A 21,524-nucleotide genomic window follows, 5' to 3' on the forward strand; every position below is an offset into this window, starting at 1 on the left:
GGTCTGGGGAATAGTCTGTCAGTCATCGTATTTCATGTCACAACACAACTTGTGCCATGAAGTCCCACGGAGGGCCTCTCACCCACCCTCCCTCAACACTGCTGCAGTGTTCTCCCAAGACCTTTCAGGAGGGGCTGACTTCACCAAGGACCATAGGTTCCGGAACTCTAAGTCTTTATTTGTGTATTTTTAAACATGAAACTGCTTCTTATGCAACACATCTGGGATCTCTGGATATGAAACAGGGTAGCCCCTGGCTTTTTGGTCCTAACCTCCTTTTCCTCTAACACAGCAATTCTTCTCAAAAAAATTTGTCATTGAATATTTCTAATTCTATGAATAACATGTTCACTGAAAACCCAGTAGTTAGTTTTGGTCTGGTTGGTGATGGTTCAACAGCTCTAAATGTTTCAGAGTCAAACTGCTAAGTCCTTTGAATGATTCAGAGAGAGAGAGAGAGAGAGAGAGAGAGAGAGAGAGAGAGAGAGAGAGAAGAGAGAGAGCAGATGTCAGAAAAAGACACCAGTGTCTACCCTGGAAGGCTGAGGCACAGAATGCCAGTGTGATTTCTTATAAGGTGGCAGGATGGGGGTAGGTAGGAGGGAAGAGGAGGAGAAGCAAGGAGAGGGGGACAGGAGAATGAGAGTGAACCGTGGAGGGGACAGAGAGGCCGAGACAAAGAGCTTGACTTAACTTCTTGATACTGTATTCATCCACCTGCTTTGTTCCTGTTCCTGTCCCCAAGTTCAGACAGGAGGAGTCATGTTCAACTTGCAGTAGCAGCGGCCTTCCTGTTGCCCTTCTGCCTCTGATTTTGTTCCCTCAAGCCTGGTCTTCACATGGCCCCTTAGATAATGACCTCTAATGCAAACGGCTGGCAAAACCTATTCCTTGCCTCCATTTCTCATCTTTGACCACAACCCTGCTTAGGCCAGTTGGCTGAGAAGTGTTCAAGTGACAAACCTGATGAAAAGTTGACATCCAGGAGCACTGGGAGTAGGGGGGTGATCTTTGACTGCTGGGGAGTCAGGAGCTCCCAGTTGGCACCCTGACCCTCGGCGTCTTTTGCTGAAGGGCCCGACCTCATGCTCATGGTTGGAGGGGTGAGGCCTTGCCCTCTAAAGAAGAAAGTCAGAAAGGAAAAGCCGTTTGCTTGTGCTTGTTTCTTCCTGGTTGTCCTACCAACCTTTAAGCAGATGTGTTTGGCACCATCATTGACAGCTGAAATCTCATAGATACATTTATTACTAACAGGGAAGTGTGTTGCCTTCTGCAAGGGCTCACTAGGTGCTCTGCTAGGAACAATGAGCACGACCAAATCATTGTCTGCATGCTTGTAGACAGATTTATTATCACGGTTGTCCTAACCGTGTTCAATGTTAAAATTCATGCTGCTGGGAAGGCCCTTCCTGCAGGCGGCCTCCTCCTCCCTCCACCCGCCTCTCTCTGCCCTCCCCACTTCTTTCTCTTTCTCCTGTCCCCTCACATCAGAGAACACTTCTGTTCAGCCGACTGCTTGATTTCCGTGAAGGTGGCCTGGGCCTTTTCTTTTAGGGTATCCAAGTCCATGTTCTGGAGATTCTGCAACTGCCCAAGAATAGAATCTTTATCTTCTTCCTCTTCTTGATCTTCATTTACCATTTTCCGAAGATCTTCAGGTAAATCCACATCATCTCCAGCCATCTGGATTTGATTCTCATCCATTTCACTCTAGGTGAAAAATAAACAGAGAATGCAATAATCTAAAATTAACCAGCTTGATCAATAATGAATAAAATGTAAGCGCGGTAAGAGCATAAAGGTCTGCCAGGGATAAATGAAGTGAGTGGTCTGCATGGCTGTCTCACAGCACAGGTTGGTCCTGTGGCCTCCATACAGGTGAGAGCTCCAGGTTGGGAGGTTCCACCTTTGCTGTGCCTTGGGTTGACCAGAAACTTCTAGCCTGATGGTTTTCCAGCTGTGCTCAGTGGACAAGCAGCATTAGCATCATCTAGGAGCCTGTGAGAAATACAAGTCCTCTGGCCCCACCACAGACCTGCTAGATCAGAAGTTCTAACTCCGCAGTGGGGCCCGGCAATCCAGGTGGCGAGAAGCCCTCTCCTCAATGCTGATGCCCACTGAAGCCAGAATTCTCACTCTGACTCCTTCACTGGGCAGCTCTGCAAGTTCTGCTGAGAGAATAATCTAAAGAAAAATGTCCTCTGGGAAAGGTTCACACAGCCGATGTTCCCAGATGGCAGCTCTTGGATAATTTTTGGAGATAGGGTTGTAAGAGGAAGCAAGCTGGGTTTCAGGGGCACAGAAAATTAAAGGGTGTCAGAAGAGCTAATGATAGAAAGGACTTACGTTAGGGCCCACCCCCATAGGATGTGGCCAACCTTGCATCTGTTATCAAAGTTCATGAGATCACATGAAGATAAAATTATCATCTGGGTCTTAATCAGACCACAGTGATTTAAGAAAGATTTCAGCACTGTCTTAGTCAGCTTTTCTTCACTGTGACCAAAATACCCAAAAAGAACAACTTAAAGGAGGAAAAGCTTATTTTGTTTCATGGTTCCAGAGGTTTAGCCCATGGTCAGCCCAAGGGGAGGGAGAACATCATGGAAGAGCATGGTGGAAGAAAGCTGCTCTGTTTATGTCAGCCAGGAAGCAGAGGGAGAAAGGGAAGAGGCCTCAGGAAGATGTATCTTCCAGGGTGCACCTTCCAGGGCACACCCCAGTGACCCTCCTCCTCCACCATACCCCACCTGCCACCGTTGCCCTCTAGTCAGTCCACTCAAACTAGGATGGACTGATTAGGCTCCAGCTTTCGCAATCTGATCATTCGCCTCCAATCATTTCTGCATTGACACAGGAGCTTTGCGGGGGACATCTCATAACCAAGTCATAACAAGCATCTGCTGAATTTCTGGGTAAAGTTAAAGCCGACTCCTAAGGGATGGGAATGCCCCTTGCCTGGGTGCTGAGGAGAAATGGTCAGAAAGAAATATTGCTTGTCTCTAGGTTCAAGTGGTATTCCCCATCAGTCAAGTGAGCTGAGATCTTTTCCTTATACGACACTCGATGGCTCTGAACTTCTCCAGATCATCCTTGGAGACATGGAGTCCAGCAGCCTTTCCCCAGAACTTTTTTTTTTTTTTTTTTAAATTTGGTTCCCTAGAAGAGTGACAGCCAAGCCTGACTCCAGAATGAGCTCGGGAGGCGGATTCCTGATACAGAGGAGAGATGGCTCTCACCTGGATCCTCCCTGAAGACCTTGGAGGAGACCCATACTGTCTCAGCCTCTTGCACTTGGCTGGGGATTCAGCCCCTCCAGCTCTTAGCGGATTAATTAGTTCCTCGTCTAACTACTGTGGGATTAATTAGTTAATCCCCAGGGGCTCCCAGCCAATCTTGCATTTCTATTTACTTCTTATTTACCTACTCTCGTGGCTGGTTTCCTCACTGATCACCCTCTGGGCATTTTTGCAGGAGTGAAAAAAGCAGATTTCACCCAGCTCTGAATTGGTTCATGCAAATGCAGGATGTCTGCCCTGTACCCAAAACCAAATGTAAATGATTTGAAAAGACAGTCCCAGGAATTCTGGCTCTGCTCCTTTGTTAGAAACAAGATCCATGCTTTTGTCACCAGGTTCCACCCTGGCCTGTCTGACAGCTGTGGGCCTGAAGGTCCAGGTAGCTAGACCAGACGGAAGGAAGCGCACCAGCCAGCCCACCCGGTGCCATGAAGACCCAACCTGCCCTGCTCACAGGGGATGGGGCTCTCCTGCCTCCCTCTCCCAGAGAGACCCTGCAGCCTCCAAAGAAGCTTCAGGATGGTTTCTTCCTCCACAGGGGACTTTGAAGTTTATTACATCCTTGGAACACTTGCCCAGGGAAGGTTGAGCATTGGGATTCTGCTGTATTTCACAACTCAGAGAAGGGTTCTTGATCACCCTAACTTCTACAAAATGGTTCTCAAAGTAGGATCTGAACCACCAGCAGCAGCATTGTCTGAGACCTTGCTAGAAATGCACATACTTAGGCCCTACCCAGACTTGCTGATTCAGAGACTGGAGTGGGTGGAGCTTGGACTAGCAAGCCCGCCCATGTTCTGATGCTGCTCCAGGTGAAATCTGATGCTCTACAGTCCTGCAGGCTGCAGTAAATGCACCTTTCTGACTCAGCCCAGCAGAGTTTCTGGTCTGGAGACACTGACAGTACCTGTGTATCGAATGAGTCAGTGAGCTCATTGTCAGGGACTATAACAGTCTTAACACCATGCAAAGTCATAGAGGTGCTTTGCTGTAAAGAGCTCTGTCTTCATAGCTATCAGCTCATCTTTATACTCCCATTGAGGTGGCACTACCTAGAGTTAAGGACATTGGCTTGACAGACTGCCTGCATGAGGATGTTAAGTCCACCACTTATGAGGTTGTGTGCCCTGGGACACCTTACCCAACCTCTCTCAGCTTGATTTCCTTATCTATAAATTGGGGACTATATTATATACCCTAGGGTTGTGAAGAATCAAGTAGGTGGTAATTGTGTTATTTAGAATCTTCATTGAACTCTCAACCAGTGGTAGCTATTCGAAAAATGATAACCCTCAGAGATGGGTGGGAGTTTACTGAGGATTACCATGCATGTGGGGTTAGACCCGTGAGGAGGCCTTGCTCTCTGCATCCCACCTCCGGCCTAGCAATGACTCCCCCCTTGGATCCCCAGCTTAGCTCTCCTAAATCAGAAATTTGTTCCCCTTTCAGCACTCGGTCTTCAACTCCAGGAGGCAGCTGGTAGCTGGCCCAAGCTCTGCTTTCCTGTGGTCAGGCCCACCCTGATATCTGAGGGTGGCAGAGCATGAATACTTACTGGCAGAGGTCCCTGGCACATGACCTGACCTTCACTTTGCTCAGTATCCAGCTCCATCTAAGGACCTGAGGACCCTGGCCCATGGCCTCTGCCCCACTCAGGCCAGCCCCTCAGCACAGAACCCCCAAGGAGGCCCGAGATGTGCTTAGGCAGGGCACATGGGGTTCTGAACAGCCAGAGTAAAAGAGAATGTGGGCTTCACCTCATGTGAAGGTGTGTGGCCGATGGGGCAGAGAGGGGCCTATAAGGTGTGCCCCAGACGGCCAGGTCTGAAGGCTGTGCTGGGTGTAGTCAGAGACCTGTACTCGCTGTGGTTCTAAAGTGCCGTGTTACTAGCCCTCCATCTGCAGCATGGTTGGTCCAGGTGGTGATTCTAGTTCTAGAAGCAATTGCTCAGGTGGTAGCCTTTGCCATGGACACCTTTGGTAAGGGTGAGACAACCAGACCAGACCAGTGAGTGGCTAGAGGACCCAGTCCAGGCCTCATTAGCACTGGGTTCTAACTAACTGAGCTGGCCAGGGACTAGGACTGGCTAAGCATGTCTCATTAAGGGTGAAAGTGGCACCCTCCCTGGACTCTTTCTCTGAAGGTGACCTACAGCAGGGGAAAGATCATGGGATTTATAGTCAGACGACCTGGGTTCCAGTCCCAGATCTCTTGTTCACTCACTGTGTGACCTTGGGCAAGCCACCTTACATGTCTGACGTCCAGTGGGAGGGCCACTCCATGCATTATTGAGCAGATTGAATAAGGCATGCTGGGAAACGGCCTCCAACCCTGTTCAAATAGTAGCTGTGGTTATTAATATTTCAGAGGGAAGGGAGCAGCTCCATGTCCAGGTCCCTGCAGAAAAGATGTCTGGGATAGAGAAGGAGACAGTGAACCAGAGAAAGGGAGAGCGTGGGCCCTTTCCTGAGAGCTGGGACGGAGCAAGCAATTAAGGAGCACAAACAGGATCTATGGAGTGGACACTGTGCAGCCTCGCTTCCGCCTTTCCTAATGAACCGTCCGGCTGGCAGGACCTTGTCTACCATTCACACAATGAATGCCTTGTCTAGACTTTTGCTGCCCATTGAAAATCTTAGGTGGGGGAGACCAGGAGTATTTCAACACAGTCCACACTTTGAACACAAGCACAACTACAGCCAATGTCAATCAGCATCACTGGGTGGGGGAGTGTATGGAAGCAGTTTCAGGGAGGGGCCCTGAGGCTTGAGGACCTCAGGGAGGGAGTAAGTAAGCAAGCCTGTGAGTAACAGCTACTTGGTCAGGGCACTATGGATGACAGGCCAAACTTTGTTCTTAAAGGATCTCAGAGGGTCTGCTTTGGAAGTCTTCTTGCTTCCATAAATCTTATCAGTTTGGGATATTGTTTAATACGTTCAGAGCTAATTATTTTTACACCCATGGACCAGAATCCATTTTACTCTCTCTCTCCTGGTACTTGGATTGAATCCAGGGGTGCTCGACCACTGAGCTACATCCCAAGTTCTTTTCTATATATTTCTTGAGACCGAATCTCACTAAGTTGCCCAGACTGGCCTCCAACTTTTGATCTTCCTGCCTCAGCCTCCTGGGTCACTGGAATTATAGGTGTGCACTACCACACCTGGCCTTAATCTCTTATTTTAACCAGATTTCTTTTTTCTTTCTTTCTTTCTTTTTTTTTTTTTTGGTACCAATGATTAAACCCAGGGTTGCTTAACCACTGAGCAACATCCCCAGTCCTATTTTATATTTTATTTAAAGATAGTGTCTCATTGATTAGCTTAGAGCCTTGCTAAGTTGCTGAGACTGACTTTGAACTTGGGGTTCTCTTGCCTTGTGTCCTGAGCTGCTGAGATTACAGGCGTGCACCACCGTGCCCAACCAGACTTATTTTTATTGCCAGGGCTGAATACCCCATGATTTAAATAGCCTGTATCCTGCTGTCCTTCCCCATGACTGATCCCTGATCTTTAACCTCAGGGTGAGCACGACCCTGGATTTCAGATATATAATTCCCTAGGTCTTGATAAATTGACCTTCATCTCTTATCAGACATGAGATGTGGTGATAAATTATCTTAGATAGTTATATCTTCAAAAATTTGAGTGCTCACTGCCTTCTTGTCTAGTCCACTGGGTGTATAAGCAGATTCCCGTGTGGTTGGTTCTTGGTAAATTAGATTTTGGTTTTGGTTTGCTTATTCACTTTTGGTGTGGGACACAGCAAGCAGCCAAGTGGGAGTGCAGCTGACGTTTGAGGTTTCTGGATTTGTGAGCTCAGTGCCTTCAGTGGTCACGTGTCATCACAAGTCACTTTTCCCTGTCCTGGTGCTGCCCAGGTGACTGCACTGTGTGCTTGGCCCTGGGCTGGGGCTTGCTGGCCACTCCCCCTGCTCTCCACTGCTGTGCTTTGTTCTAGGTATTTAAGAGCCCTGGGCACACCAGAGTAGGACAGATGTGGGACTGTCTTTTCAAAGAGTGGGTGTCAGTTTTTCATGTTGATTTCAAGGTCCTACGTGGAATGACAATTTCTAGATACCAGCTCTGCACTCCTTGCAAGAGCTTCTTTCCTTATCAGGACTCAAGAAGTTCCTAGAGGTCACTTTTCTAAGCCTCTCATTTACAGATGAGGCTACTTTTAAAAATTTCATTCCTGTCATGAGGAATATCATTCCCATTGTTAACCCAGCATGGCTACCAGGTGGTCCTTGCAGGAACACGTGGCCTGTCGGGGCAGGTTGACTTGGGTAGAATCCTGCTTTCCCCCTTACAAGTAGCTTCCTGAGAACCCGCTTTCCCTCTCTGAGCTGCACTCTCGCTTGTGAAGGGGATGCTATCTTTACCTTCCTCGGAGGGCGGCTAGGGAGCATGCGTTGAAACCCGCTTCACCAGTGTCTCATGACACCTTCTTCTGTCCCCATGTCCCTCTGCTCCTTCAAGGGCCTGAGTAGGAGGAGCAAACAGATCTGGGGCAGGGTGAGGAGGGGAAGGAAGTGAAGGGGACCTCTGCTGGCCTCCCTGCCATCAGAAACAGCTTCTGGAAGCTGGAGGGCTGAGTCTCAGAACCTGCTGGGCAGCCGCAAGAGCTCCTGAGCTCAAGGAGTCAGTAAAGATGGTCCAAGAGTCATCTTTACTTTTTCTTTTTTAAAGAGGCAAATTTTAAGTTCAATTCTAATGGAGCTTTCAATGTGACACTTTTAAAGACAACTCTACTGAGAGAGTGCCTTCTGCATTCATCTTTGCACAATGCTCTTAATACAGCAGACAAACACCAGGTGTAACTAAATCATATGGCTCTGCAGGGGTACAACATTATTCTTCAGGGACTGACCTAGATTGACAATTCTGTTAATAGGATTAGGATTCATTGTGGAAATGTTTTCTCTTATTAATTTGGCTTGACTTACATATACATTTTGAATTGGCTGGGGACAGGGCCCATTTGCTTTTAGAAAGAATCTTGTAGCTTTGTTTAAAACATGTGACTTCCTGTTTTTGAAAAAATACGACATTTTAATTATAATGTAAACTTTAGGTTTTATACATAATTGTAATGTCCGATCCAGACTTTTTTTTTTTTTTCATAAAAAATATGTTAATATAACTCTTAAGGTTAATTCTTTCTGCTGTTTTTGATATGTTGTTCTTTGGTTATATTTTGTGTTTTCCTTTCCTTTCCCAAAATAACATTCATTCATCCAGCAAACTGTGTGTGTGTGTGCAACTTTTACATACCAGCTCCCATGCTAGGCACTGAGGACGAGTGTGTCAAGGAGCATGTAGTAAGTAACTGTTCAGGGTCATAAGATAAAGGAGGCATGCCCCAAGGTGTAACGGGAACTTGGGGGAAAGGTGTACCAATCCAGTATTAGGTGGGGGAAGGGAGGCCATGGAAGGTTCTGGAAGAGTGGCACTTCTTATAAAAAATAAAGGAACCCAGGGAGCAGAGTACAGGGACAGAGTGGGAGGAAGGCCAAGTTCAGGCAGGGAGGGGCATGGGTGAGGTTGGGGAGATAGGAGCTGCATCATAGTGTGCAGGTCAGAGTATGGACTTTAAAAAGTCACAGCAAGCCTTCCCCAGCCTCCAACCACCCAGCCAACAAGTAAAAACCAGGGAAGGAACAGGATTGGATCTGCACCAAGCAGTGCTGTAGTTCTGAGGCTCAAAGAAGAAATGCTACATAGAGCTGCTACTGTCACAGAGGTGAGAAGCGACAAGGCTTGCAACTTGGGGATGAAAAAAAAGTTGTCTAGGAGGTGACTGAGGGTGACGTGATGATTTCCTGGATGTGAGGCTGGAGCAGAGGGGGAAGAGCTGGGGTGACTTCCAGTTATCAACTTGGGGTCAGGTGGCCGAGGAACCATCAATGGAGGTGCCATTGGAGGGAGATGATGAACCGCTGTGCTTTGGATGTGAGTTTGTCGTACCCCTAAAGTGTCCAGGTAAGGCTAGATGCAGTGATGACAGGGAGAAGATGGGGGCTGGAGGTACAGATCTGAGAGCCACCAACATGCAGGTGGTAGCTGACGGCAGTAGCCAGATGCAGCTATCCAGGGAGAATGTGTAGACCCAAGTGAGCTCACCAAGGGAGCACCCTGGAACATTCCAAAGCTTGGGGGTAACTGGGTAACCCAGGAAGAAGACAAAGAAGAGTTGGAGGAGGATGAGACGCAGAAGAATAAGCAGAGAAGAGAGGGCTTCAGGGAGGAAGCTACCATGGGTGCTAAACAGAGCAAAGAGGCTGAGAGAAAATAAGAGGACCATCAACTGTTCAGACAGAAGGAACAAGGCCCCTGCAGAGGGGAACCAGGCTCATCAAGGAAAGATACTGAGAAAAGCAGGCTCACCAAAAAAGTGCTGCTTGTTTGCTTCAGTTGGGAGAGATGTGACCTCCTTTATAAAGCAGAGAAGAAGCTGGAGGTGGGGTGGGATCTCAAACTAACTAATGGGAGCATCTTGGGTTACCTTAGTCATCTTAAATCCTCCAATGGCCTAAAATTGAAATCTAGAGGAAACAGATATGGGCTAGGTATGTGTATGTGAACATTATCATAGCTGATATAGATGTATAAATATACAGATATGCCTCAGTTTGTGCAGCTTGATTACTATGCCTATTTGGTTACTTATCTGATTATTGCAATTAATAGAGCCCATCAAAAGACATGGTACAGTCATCAACAATTAACAATAAGCTTGGGACTGCAGAATTTTCACTGTCCAGGCCTACATTGCTCCTTTTTGAAGGGTTCAAGTTTGATTTTCCCAGTCAGCAGTAGAGTGAAACTCTCTAACATAGGAAACACCAGCCAAATAATTTCTTTAGAAAATACAGTTCTAATTCTAAAATGTGACATAGTTATCCTCATTAGACCTGACAGCTCCTGGGAAGACAGATTCTCAAATCTGCTCCCTGTTGGGCCTTGGTAAGGGGAAGGGTCCAGAACTGACTCCTGTTGTTATGTAACCACTGTGGAGGTGACCCTGGGGATTTGTAAATGAAGTGCCTGGGGTCATCCCTCATTAGCTGATGACCTGTTGCATTTATTCAGTTCACTGTGAACTCTTACTAGTACTGCTATCACTGCTTGCTCAGTATGGATTCTACAACATGAAATAGGTCTACAGATTCTCAAACCTCTCATGGAGGGGAAGGTTATTAGGTGCCCACTGGAATCCTATGCCCATCGCTCTGCCCACCACCGTGTTCTTTAGTAGACTGTGCTGAGTTCTAAGGTCTACCACCAAGGGTGAGGCAGTTCAGGGGGGCTGTGAGAATAGGGCACAGAAAATACTGGAAGAGGAATAAGGAGGCTTGAGTCCCCATTGTCACAGTTAAGTTTTGTGACCTTCAGCAAGTATCTAAATTTACACAATTTTTATGCATTGAGTATGCACCTGTGGCATGTGCTTTTCTGAATATAAGAAATAGATCTAATAAAAAGAGAAATAATCAGACATTTAGTGTCAAGGAGTCAAACTATGGTGGACATCCAGGAATCCAAATGTGTTCTAGGAAAAGTATTTAAAGAGTTGGGGAGAAGTGATGGATGGCATGTTCCTGAGATGACCCCAGAGGGGATCCATGTAATGGCTCAGGATTCTGTTGTCCTGTTTCCAACCTAATATTTCCTTCCTGGTCCAGACTGTGGTCACCCTCCCTGGGCTGCAGCAAACCTGCCTCCCGTCCTTCTCCTTCCCATCCTCCCTCTAATACCTTAGGTTTGGAGGAGTCTGACCTTCCTCAGTCAGTCACAGTGAGCAGACACCTGGCAGTCCAGGGCCCTTAGCTCCTTACTGGAGCATCTACAGACCTCCAATTCCGATTCTCACTACCATTTTCTGAGGGCATTCCAAGGTCCCACTGCGGAGGGGCCTCTGCAGTACCCAGCATGGCCTTCCAGGCCTGGGAGGTGACTGTTCCTCATAGTCTGCACTTCCCCAGTTTTCTCCACTCAAGGCTCACTATTTCAATTCCTCAACTCGTCTGTATTTACTGTCATTTCAAAATCTCACCATCCTAGTTTCTGGGGAGACAGTTACACCCTGTTGTTTCTAGGCTCTCTCCCAGTATACCACGGGAAGATTCAAAGGGCAGGGTCTGGTCCTTAATCACAAAAGAATAGATATTGAAAAGAAAAACAACTCGCCTGCAGAGATTTGATTCTGCTCCGCCCTGGTCCTGCTATGACCCCCGCAGTCCGGATTCTGCCCGAGAGCCCAGGGTGCGTCCTCGTGCTGATTTGGGTGTTCGCGGCGCTGGGGACCACCAGGGGGCGCAGGGCGCCAGGGACCGGTCCCCGCGCAGGCGACCTGGGCAGCGTCCTCAAGCCAGGATGCAGCTGACCCCAGCTGCTGTTCTACGCAGACAAGGAGGCGCAGCCCTGGCGCTGATCTCGCTCAGGGAAACGTGTGTCCCCACAACCTCTGTCTCCCAACGTGGGCTATTGAGGGCCCGCTGCGCCCAGAGTCTCCGCGGTGCGGGGGATGCGGGCCGGTGGGAAGGAAGCACGTGACAGGTGACAGCATGGGAGGCAGAGAAGGATCTCAAGGGAGGGGCCGAACTGCAAGCGCAAGGTCGTGCGTGGAGGCTGGGGCAGTTAGCCGGGTCTGGTGATGACTGAGCAGAATACGATCGGTTGATTTTTTTTATTGTTTCATTTCTATTAAGTGCTGTTTTTACAGATGACTTGGCTGGATTAGAATGCCCCGGTACTTTAAGAAAAGCAGGCCATTGTAGTATTAGTATTGTCAGTGCGTTTCACACCACAGGCAAACTCTTGGAACACTGTATCGAGCAGAATTTACAAAATGCAACACCATATCAGAACGGCCTCCGAGGCCCCCAACTGAAAGGAAACTTGGCCGTGAAGAACGAGGTGCAGAGTGCTGCGAGTGAAATTCTCATCTCTGTATTTGGAACTTAGGCAGCCACACTACAGATGTCTCTGGGCAGGGCATCCAACGCTAGCCGAAAAAATGCCGCTCCCTGGCTACTGGGGTAGGACTGGGTGACATTCCAAATGCCTTAGGCTGTTCTACACCAAATAGAGTTCAAAACTGCCCCAAAATGTTGGGGACAGCTCAGAATTTAAGAGCAGGACAACTTGGCCATGAAGGGAACTGTTTCCCTAAAACATACTGATAATGGTAATAAAATTTATTCTGGCAAGAATGGTACAATTTGCTACAAGAAAGATAAGATATGGCGTTTTTAAGATAATTTTACTTTTAATGTGTCTCAAACGCAGGAGGTGGAAATTAGGTTTCTAGTTTCTCAACATGTGTGCTATACTTCTCATCTAGAAACCAGGCTGGGTCAGTTATATATGGAAAGGAATGAAACTTACGGTCAAACCACAGTCTCATATTGAAAAAAGTCTCCAATATTAGGTTCATCTCTTGAGACACCAAGTAGACCAGGGAGTTACTAAAACCCAAGGGGAGAGAGAAATGATGCCTACTATGAACAGAATTTGACCTTCTGAAATTACCTCTCTGGCAAAAAAACTGTGGCAAGAAAAGACACTGTCAGTTAAATAAGAGGTAAATAAATGAAATTCATCAGGTGGACATGATGCTTCCTGAGATCCTGTGACCCAACAGGGTACAGACGATCCATATGTCCTCTTGTATATATAGTGTGCAACTATTACATTACCCACTGGGTGCAGTTTTCCTGTGTCAGTACCAGAGCTCTAAAGGCAAAGATTCCATGGCCTCGATCTTGTGATCCTCCTGCCTCAGCCTCCTGAGATGCTGGGATTATAGGCGTGTGCCATAGTGTCCAAAGGCTTGGATTCTTGACTTTGGGGGTCTCAAATTCTTGCATCAATTATATACACAATTGTGCTTGCCCCAGGTCCTCAGGACTCCTGACTGTTACTATCAAGAAAAAAGAACTTTTTGTGCACAGAGATCACAACAGCAGTAATAGAGCTGTCATCTCCTTGGTATTTATCCCAAAGATTTAAAATCAGCATATTATATAGTGAAACAGGCACATCAGTATTTATAGCAGCACAATTTACAATAAGCAAGTTATGGAACCAGCCCAGATGAATGGATAAAGAAAATGTGGTGTGTGAATATATATATATGCCAATGGAGTTTTACTCAGTCATAAATAAGAATAAAATTATAGCATTTGCTAGATGATGGAACTGGAGAACATCATGCTAAGTGAAATAAGCCAGATTCAGAAAGTTAAAGGCTGCATGTTTTCTCTCATTCTTGGAAGCTTGTGCAAACGAAAGGGGAAAAAGGTGGATGGAGCGGGGGTCCCATGAAAATAGAAGGAAAGGAAGGGGATGGGGGGAGGGAGGAGGGATGGGAAAAGGGAGGAACTATCTAGTGAAACTGACCAAATTATGCTACGTACATATATGAATATACCACAGTGAATGCCACCCTTATGTATATCTATAAAGCACCAATTAAAAAAAATACAATTCATAGAAGGAAGAACAATAGAGTAGAAGGGGAACAGGGAGAGGAAGAGGGGACTGAAATGGAGCAAATTATAATCCATGCATCTAAGATTATGTCAGAGTGAACCCCAACATTATGCATAGCTATAATTCACTAATAAAGACATTTAAAAAAATAAGAGCCCTTGTTGGATGTAGTGGCACACACTTGTAAGACTGTGGCAGGAGGATCATAAGTTCAAAGCCAGCCTCAGCAACTTAGCAGGGCTCTAAGCAACTTAGCAACACCCTGCCTAAAAAAAAATATATATATATATATATATATATATGTATGTATATATATATATATATATATATATATATATATAAAACAGCTAGGGGTGTGGCTCAGTGGTTAAGCACCCATGGGTTCAATCCCTGGTAATAAGTTAATAAATAAATTCATTCATTCATCAATTTAATTAAATAAGAATCCTTTATATAATCTCAAACAAAGCTTTACCTATGAGGTTAAATATTATTGCCCTCATTCTACAGATGAGAAAACTGAGATTATTTGATGACTTTAAAAAAAAAAAAACTATCTGAAATTGCACCCTGTCCCAGTAGCAGAGCCAGAGTTGAAACCCATTCTATTTAAATCCCCACAGAAGGATAACAGGACAGTTGTTATAGTTGTCAAAAATAAGGCCTCAAAAAGCCTCACCTTGGTGAAAGATGCATGCCCAGCTGATCCAGGGAGTGTGTGTGTGAGAGATTTCTGCTTCATCCTAAACAAGATGTGTACTTTAATCAGAAGGACCCAAGAGGGAGGCAGGCTCCTCAGTTCAGCAGCGTAAATCTGACTCAGGCTTCTCCGGAGGGCAGGTCACATTGCCAGACAGCCAGTGACATCCCAGGGAGTTTCAGGAAATGCACCAGGTAATAAGAATGGAAGGAGCAGTGTTAAGAAGTGCTTCCTTCTTCCAAAATGCATGCACAGTGGTAAAAGTAGCAAAGCTGTATGGGGGCTGGGGAGGGAAAAGGAAGCCTTCTTCCCCAATCATTGGTTGCATGTGGAAATGAGTTTAAATTGTAAGTTTTCCTCGTCCACTGAGGGCACAAACTGTGTTCCTTAGGGTCTCAGGGACCAACTGTCTCACAGGATTTGATCTACCTGAGCCATGTCCCATACGTGTCAGTGCAACATCTTCCCACCAGTACACCCCCTACACAGAGCCTCCAGACAGTTGTCCTTCCAACCAGCACGGAGATGGAGAAGATGGTGCTGGGTGACAATCATCACTACTGTCATCTCCACCAATAAGCAATTGATTGTCTCTTTTAAGTAGAGGCAGAATATCATGGAAGTAAGACCCTGGGCTCTGCCTTTCCCTGCTGGCTAGTATATGGCAGGGGATACTTCCTTGCTTTGTGCCTGTTACATTAAGATGGAGATGATAATGGGACCTAAATGAATTGCTTAGTGCTTGACACCTAGAAAGAGATCAACAAATGTCAACTATGGCTGCTATCCCTGTTATTTCTGTTTACAAGTTCTGTATTCTTCAGATACATTTACATAAAAATGTCATCCACAGGTATTGATTCTGTTTTTCTTTTGTGGAAATGGAATTTTATAGAGGTTAAATAACTGGAATCTAGTTTTTATGAACTCCTAGTTTAATGCTGCTTTTACTATATCAAGCTTGTAAATCAAGACATATATTCATGGGTCCGTTCTGATACTCATGCCTTTGTTGAGCCAGACACCTCTGCTCTTGTTCATTAAGAGATGTTGAGGTGTTCCTGTGCTGAGGGTCTTACCTTTGGGAGCCTGTACTTCTCCCTGAGGTGGACTCTGAGGCACGCCCTCTCTGCCTTTTTTTGTGTAAATGCAGCATCTCTTTCCATCCTAAAAGTTAAAGAATAGGATAAAGAATCATAAGGACACAAGAGCCCAGGACATTCTAGCCATTGCTCAGAGGAGCTGGACCCCAGGACACACCTGAGTCCCCACTGCTGCCAGACATCTGGGGAACATGGTGTTTCCTCCCCTACATCCCCTAATGTATGCCCTCTTTTACTCTAGTGCCATCACTTAGTACAGACCAGTAAGTCCCCTCCCCAAGACAGCTTGAGTCTGGGAATCTCTTTGTGATGTGAACCCAGAGTGGGGCAGGTGACAATTCTTGATGTGTGATTGCTCAGGAACTGCATGGCTCAGGACCACAAGCCTCCAGCCTAGTCCTTGGACTGGCCTGTGAGGAAGGCAGCTTCCGGGTCTGATCCTAGTCCTGTGCACCAGACTCCCTGGGATGGGGGAACACAAGCTCATTTCTAACAACCCCCCTGAGTAATTTTAAGTTAAGCCAAAACAGGGTTGTCCTATCTAGGACCAGGACATCCTTTAGAGACCCATGGCATTTGGGGATGAATATAAAACTATTTCCCATCACTAACACCCACTCTAGGCCCCAGCTATTGGAAGGAGATAACCCTAAATAAAGTAGGATAGATTTCCATAATGCCAGGCTGGCATATTGCCCTACGGATGACCTAATTGGACCCTTGCTTAAGGTTTGAAATGGATTCTCTTGCTTATGGTGAGCCAGTCAAAAGCAGACACCTTTGGGGACGTGTGCAAAGCTCATGAGAACCTCCGCCTTCCTGGTGGCCCACAAAAGTGCATATTTGGCGGCCAAATTTATATACCTGACTCTCTGCTCTCTGGCTGGATTGGGTTGGACCAAGTTGGGTAAATGAAATCTCTGAGAATTTGGGTTTGGGACTGAGACAGACAGACTTGAAGTGTGGTTAGAACTGTAATAGGTGAACTTGAAGGCCATTAATTGCCATTTTCCTTGTGGTCTGGGTGATGGTGGGAGTGCTGGAGAGGGAGCTGGCTGCTGAGAAACAGAAGAGACACAATGGTAATGTGGTGACAGGAGCAAAAGCAAAGGTTGCGAAGAGTGGCCATGGCTTCTCCACAGCCTCTGGTTCCTAGGTGAGGTCAAGTGAGGCCTGGAGGGATTTCTGCTCCTGGGTTTGGTGAAACACATCAGTAGACAAAATTACATATTTATTTACAGTTTCTTTTCCTTTTTTTTTTTTTTTTTGAAGTGAAATTTGCATACAATTTAATTAACAAATCTTAAGCATACCATTGAATGATGCCACGTGGGCCTGTGAAGCCCAACCCCCTACCAAGATCTCAAACATTACTCCTGCCTGAGAAAATCCCCTCATTTTGCCTGTTCTAGAACTTCACGTAAACAGAACCATACACCTCATAATCTTTTGTATAATGCTTCTGCCACTCAGCATAAAGAGCTTCCAGATTTATCCACGTTTATTTATTAGCAGAATGTTCCCTTTTCTTGCTGAGTAGTGTTCTGTGTACAATTAGCATGGTTTATTCATTCTCCTGTTGTGCACACCTGAGTTATTTCCCATTTTGGTAAACGAAGCTGCTACGACGTGCTTGAACAAGTCTTTTTGTGAATATGTATTCTCATTTCTTCTAGGCATGGAATTGTGGGGTTGATGGGTAATTTAGTTGAGGATGTTTAGTCTTATAAGAAATAGACCTTTTCCCAAAGTGGTTATACTAGCTTGCATCTCTTTAAGTGGAATAAGAGTTCTGGTAGTTTCACATTTTGACCAATATTTGATATTTGGGATCTTTTTTTAGTCATTATGGTGTATATATACTGGTGACCTCCTGTGATTTTGAATTTTCATGATGACTAATGATATCAATGAGCTTTCTCCCCATTCCTAATTTGCTATGTATATATATATATATATATATATATATATATATATATACACACACACACACACATATATGTGTACATATATATACACATATATATACACACATATATATACACATATATATGTGTATATATATATTTGTGAAATACTGTTTCTTGCCTATTTTTTCTTTTATTATTGATATGTTAGAGTTCTTCAGACATCTTTGTCCCAGTTCTTTGTTTGGCTTATGTTTTGCAAATATTTTCTTATAGTCTGTGACTTGCCTATTTTTTTCCTTTTTTTTTTTTTTTTTTTTTTTTTTTCTACTTGGTACCAGGGATTGAACTCAAGGGTGCTTAACTCTGAGCAATCCCCAGTCCTTTTCATGTTTTATTTTGAGACAAGGTCTTGCTAAGTTGCTTAGAGTCTCACTAAATTGCTGGGGCTGTCTTTGAGCTTGTGATCCTCCTGCCTCAGCCTTCCCAGCCATGGGGATGACAGGTATGTGCCACCATGTCCGGCCCTATTTATTTTCTTAATGATGTCTTTTCATGCACAAATACTTAATTTTAAGAAAGTCTAATATATCATTTAAGAATTTTATGGTTATTCTTTCTGGGTCATGAGAAAGAAACCTTCACCTACTTCCAAGTCTTAAAAATATTCTCCTATGTTTTCTCTAAAATCTATGTGATTTTAGTATTTATGTTTAGGTGATGATACAAATCAAACTAATTTGTGTATAGTGCAAAGTAGGGTCCAAGCTAAGGGTTTGTTAGTTGTTTCAGCACCATTTGTTGAAATGACTTTCCTTCTCCACTTGATTATATTGGCACCTTTGTTGAAAACCAAATGTAAGTTTATTTTCCATCCTAATACCATACAGTCTACAAACCACTTAGAAAAGCTGATTTGTGTTTATAGTCACATGGAGTTTCTCTCCCCATATAGAGTATACATTCCTGCAGAAGAAAACCCGTATCTTCCATTTTGGTATATGTTTCACAGTGCCCAGTCCAGAGTGGAGGCTCCAAAGGATTACTGAAGAAACCTAAGTTCAGAGTCAAGTTGCAAATGGTAAGGAGCAAGTGTTGAACCATCACTAGGGAAAGGAGCACTCCTGCCTAGCTGAGGAAAGTGGAGGGATACACAGACCCTTGTTTTCCTTTTCAAGAATTTCTTCTTGAAATCTTCTCTTTAGGTATTGACTGCTTTCGGGACCCATGTTACCAATAGTGCGGGGAAAATCTGAACACACAAGGAAAAGAAAAACAAATGTGCTGTAGAGTGCATTGTTAAGTAGTTTTTAGTTTACAATTAGTAGAAGTCGATCCACCTTTCTAAAACAATGCGGACAGGTTTAGGAGGCCTTCATCTGCCAACTTTCACTGGAATTATGGTAGACTGCTCTCTCTCCACGTTTAACTTGTGGCTAGCAGGCGTTTGGGATGGCTACTTCTTTATACCACATTCTAGGTGGTGAAGCTCTTAAGCACTCAGGCCAGTGGTTGGCAGGAGGTCCTCCCTCTTGCCACGGGGAAACAGCTGCCCTGCTGTCTTACCACTGTTCCTTAAATGGGGTGACTGCATAAATTTTTAATATTCTCATGCACACACAAAAATCCAAGCTGTTGACAGATAAGCAGGTCTAGTGACTGCCCATACCATTTGGCAACTTTGAGCTTTGATCTATCCGTATGTCAAGTTAAGGAAAACTAGGGCATTCGTTAATCAAATGGATGCCATCTCTGTGGCCAGATGTATTGCCTGGGCATATTAAATGATACTTTGTGTAATCAGATAGACAGTCTAAATTACTGACCATTTTCATTAGCCCACTGGAACTGAGACTTAATGATGCTATTATTCTATTTCTTCATTATACTTCATTTTGTTTTATACTTTTTATAGGCAAAGCTGGTCACTACTCAAAGAATACTGCTTCTTTTGCCCAAGTGGTGCCACCAACACCAGTTTTGCTATTGCAACTACTTTTTCTTTTTTTTAACTGATTTTAATTTATTGCAAAGCCAATGATGCATTCAATGGTGCTTTTATAAGCTTTCAGAATAGACAATAGACGAGGTTTCCACTAGCTGTGGGCTTTGTACTTTCTTAGTTTTCTTCAGGTCATTAACCTTTTCACCTATAATCATCTTAGCAGTAGGACTTAGGCAACTATTACGTAACTGATTACTAGCAAAATAGCCATGGTAACAAAAAAAGAAATACTTTTCTTCTGCAACACATGGTGAACATTTAACCTCCAGACTGATACTTTGATTTTTAGTTGATTATTAAAAGACTCTTAAAATAATTCCATTTAAAACAAATCACACATAGATTATACTTATTTAAGGATGTTTTCATCCTTAAACTATGGGTGACCTTCCCAATCCATAATACCCAACCAAATGTTGCTAATATTTTATATTTTATTCTTATTGCATTTTTTTATTTATTTGTTTTTCTTATTGCATTTATATAGCCAGGAGAATGCTCTCATTGTTAGAGGTATAGGGCTAAAATACTTAGTGACAAAGTTACCATGATATCTGTAATTTACTTTAGAATATTTATTTAACCTATAAGTAAACATGGCAAAATGTTAACTATTGACTTATATCGGCATATGTAAGTATTCATCATACTATTCTACTTTTCTGTATATTCAGAATTTTCCTAATAAACAATCCACAAATTTATTCATAGTCTTTGATAAGTCATGTCTTACAACGTAATTGTCATGTTGTGCTTTCTGGGCCTTTTAATTCAAGAGCAAAGAAGCTGCACTGTATGTTTTTTAAGGTCCTCTCTAGGGATAAAGTCTGAATTCTCACAATTGGACAACTTTTTACTTGGTAGGAGGATGAATTTCAGAATGATCACAAAGATAGACTCATCAATGTATATTTGAAGAATTAAACTAAGGCCACTAAAACATGCCTGGACCATACAGTGTTAAGATGCATTAAGAATGGTACATTGATTCATTTCATATTTTTCACTTCCATTTGTACAAGCTGCACACAGTAGCCGTTGATGCTAAGGACTAAGGAATGGTTCATTTGGCGGGTCAAACAGTCCCCAGGTTAGAGGTCAATGGTCAAAGGAGAAGCATCCTAAAAGGCATGGAGCAGTGCACTGGGGACCAGCATGGATCTGCTAGCTGTGTAGGGGAAATGGAGCTGGGTACTCACTTCTCCTCAATCACTTGCTTCTGATATTCCTCATACTCCTCTCTGGTCATCCCGTGAGCTGCTGCTGGGTCTGATGTGCCGCCTTCTTCTTTTTGTTCTTCAGACCCACCTCCAAATCCTAAATTCTTTACCTGGCTACTTATCATACTTTTCACCATGAAAGCCATTGTCTCTGCCCTAGAAAAAGAAAGCTAAACCTCAGACAAAACTAAAAAAAAAAAAAAAAGAAACAAGACCAATGAAATGAACCCAAGCCCAAACCTCCTCAGCGACAGCGACACGTTTAGGAGTACAGGATTTTGCACAGCCTCCTCTGCTCAAGGGCATCAGGCGGGGAAGAGTGGCTTGCCAGACGTAAGCTGGATTAGAGTGGGGACCGCCTTAGTGTACAGGCAGATGGCTCTGATTACTAAAGCCACAGTCAGATGCAACTGACTACTTCTGATTGATACACTCAGTTCATTTCATGAGGAAGAAACTTGCACTTCTCAGCCTCTCTCTCCCTACCCGTTTTTAAATTTTACATCATCATCATCATCATCATCATCATCATCATTTTTGCAGTCCTGAGATTCAACGTAGGTTTTTGCTCATGCAAGGCAAGTGCTCTACCACTCAGCTATATCCTAGCCCCTGCACTTTAAATTATCAATGCAGCAGGGTTTCATCAAGAATCCTGTCTTGATTACATTCAACAGAGCTGATTATATAGCTGTTGTGAAATTTCCAAATTCTAACCCTTGAACACAACATGCCATTGAAATCTGAGTCCATTGAGGCTAAAAACCTGGAATAGTTCATTAAGCAAAGT

At 44.4% G+C, this 21,524-nt stretch overlaps 1 protein-coding gene across 2 annotated transcripts; it reads right to left on the bottom strand.

Moving 5' to 3' along the window:
- Positions 1–1,227: 1,227 nt before the first annotated feature.
- Positions 1,228–20,880, bottom strand: CPLX4 (complexin 4; the record flags this gene model as incomplete). 2 transcript variants are annotated; one of them, XM_079108815.1, is made up of 3 exons in its annotated part: positions 1,228–1,710; positions 15,579–15,666; positions 20,714–20,880. In XM_079108815.1, the coding sequence occupies 3 exons, from the start codon at positions 20,878–20,880 to the stop codon at positions 1,483–1,485; spliced, it is 483 nt and encodes a 160-aa protein (XP_078964941.1). In that variant the 3' UTR covers positions 1,228–1,482. The 2 variants fall into 2 exon arrangements, 1 of the variants encoding a protein (XP_078964941.1); XR_013758739.1 differs by lacking the exons at positions 15,579–15,666; positions 20,714–20,880 and adding an exon at positions 11,493–11,922 and having other exon boundaries at positions 1,573–1,710.
- Positions 20,881–21,524: the final 644 nt, after the last annotated feature.

The sequence above is a fragment of the Sciurus vulgaris genome (genome assembly GCF_902686455.1).
Source record: "Sciurus vulgaris genome assembly, chromosome: 13".
In the NCBI taxonomy this organism is placed as follows: domain Eukaryota; kingdom Metazoa; phylum Chordata; class Mammalia; order Rodentia; family Sciuridae; genus Sciurus; species Sciurus vulgaris.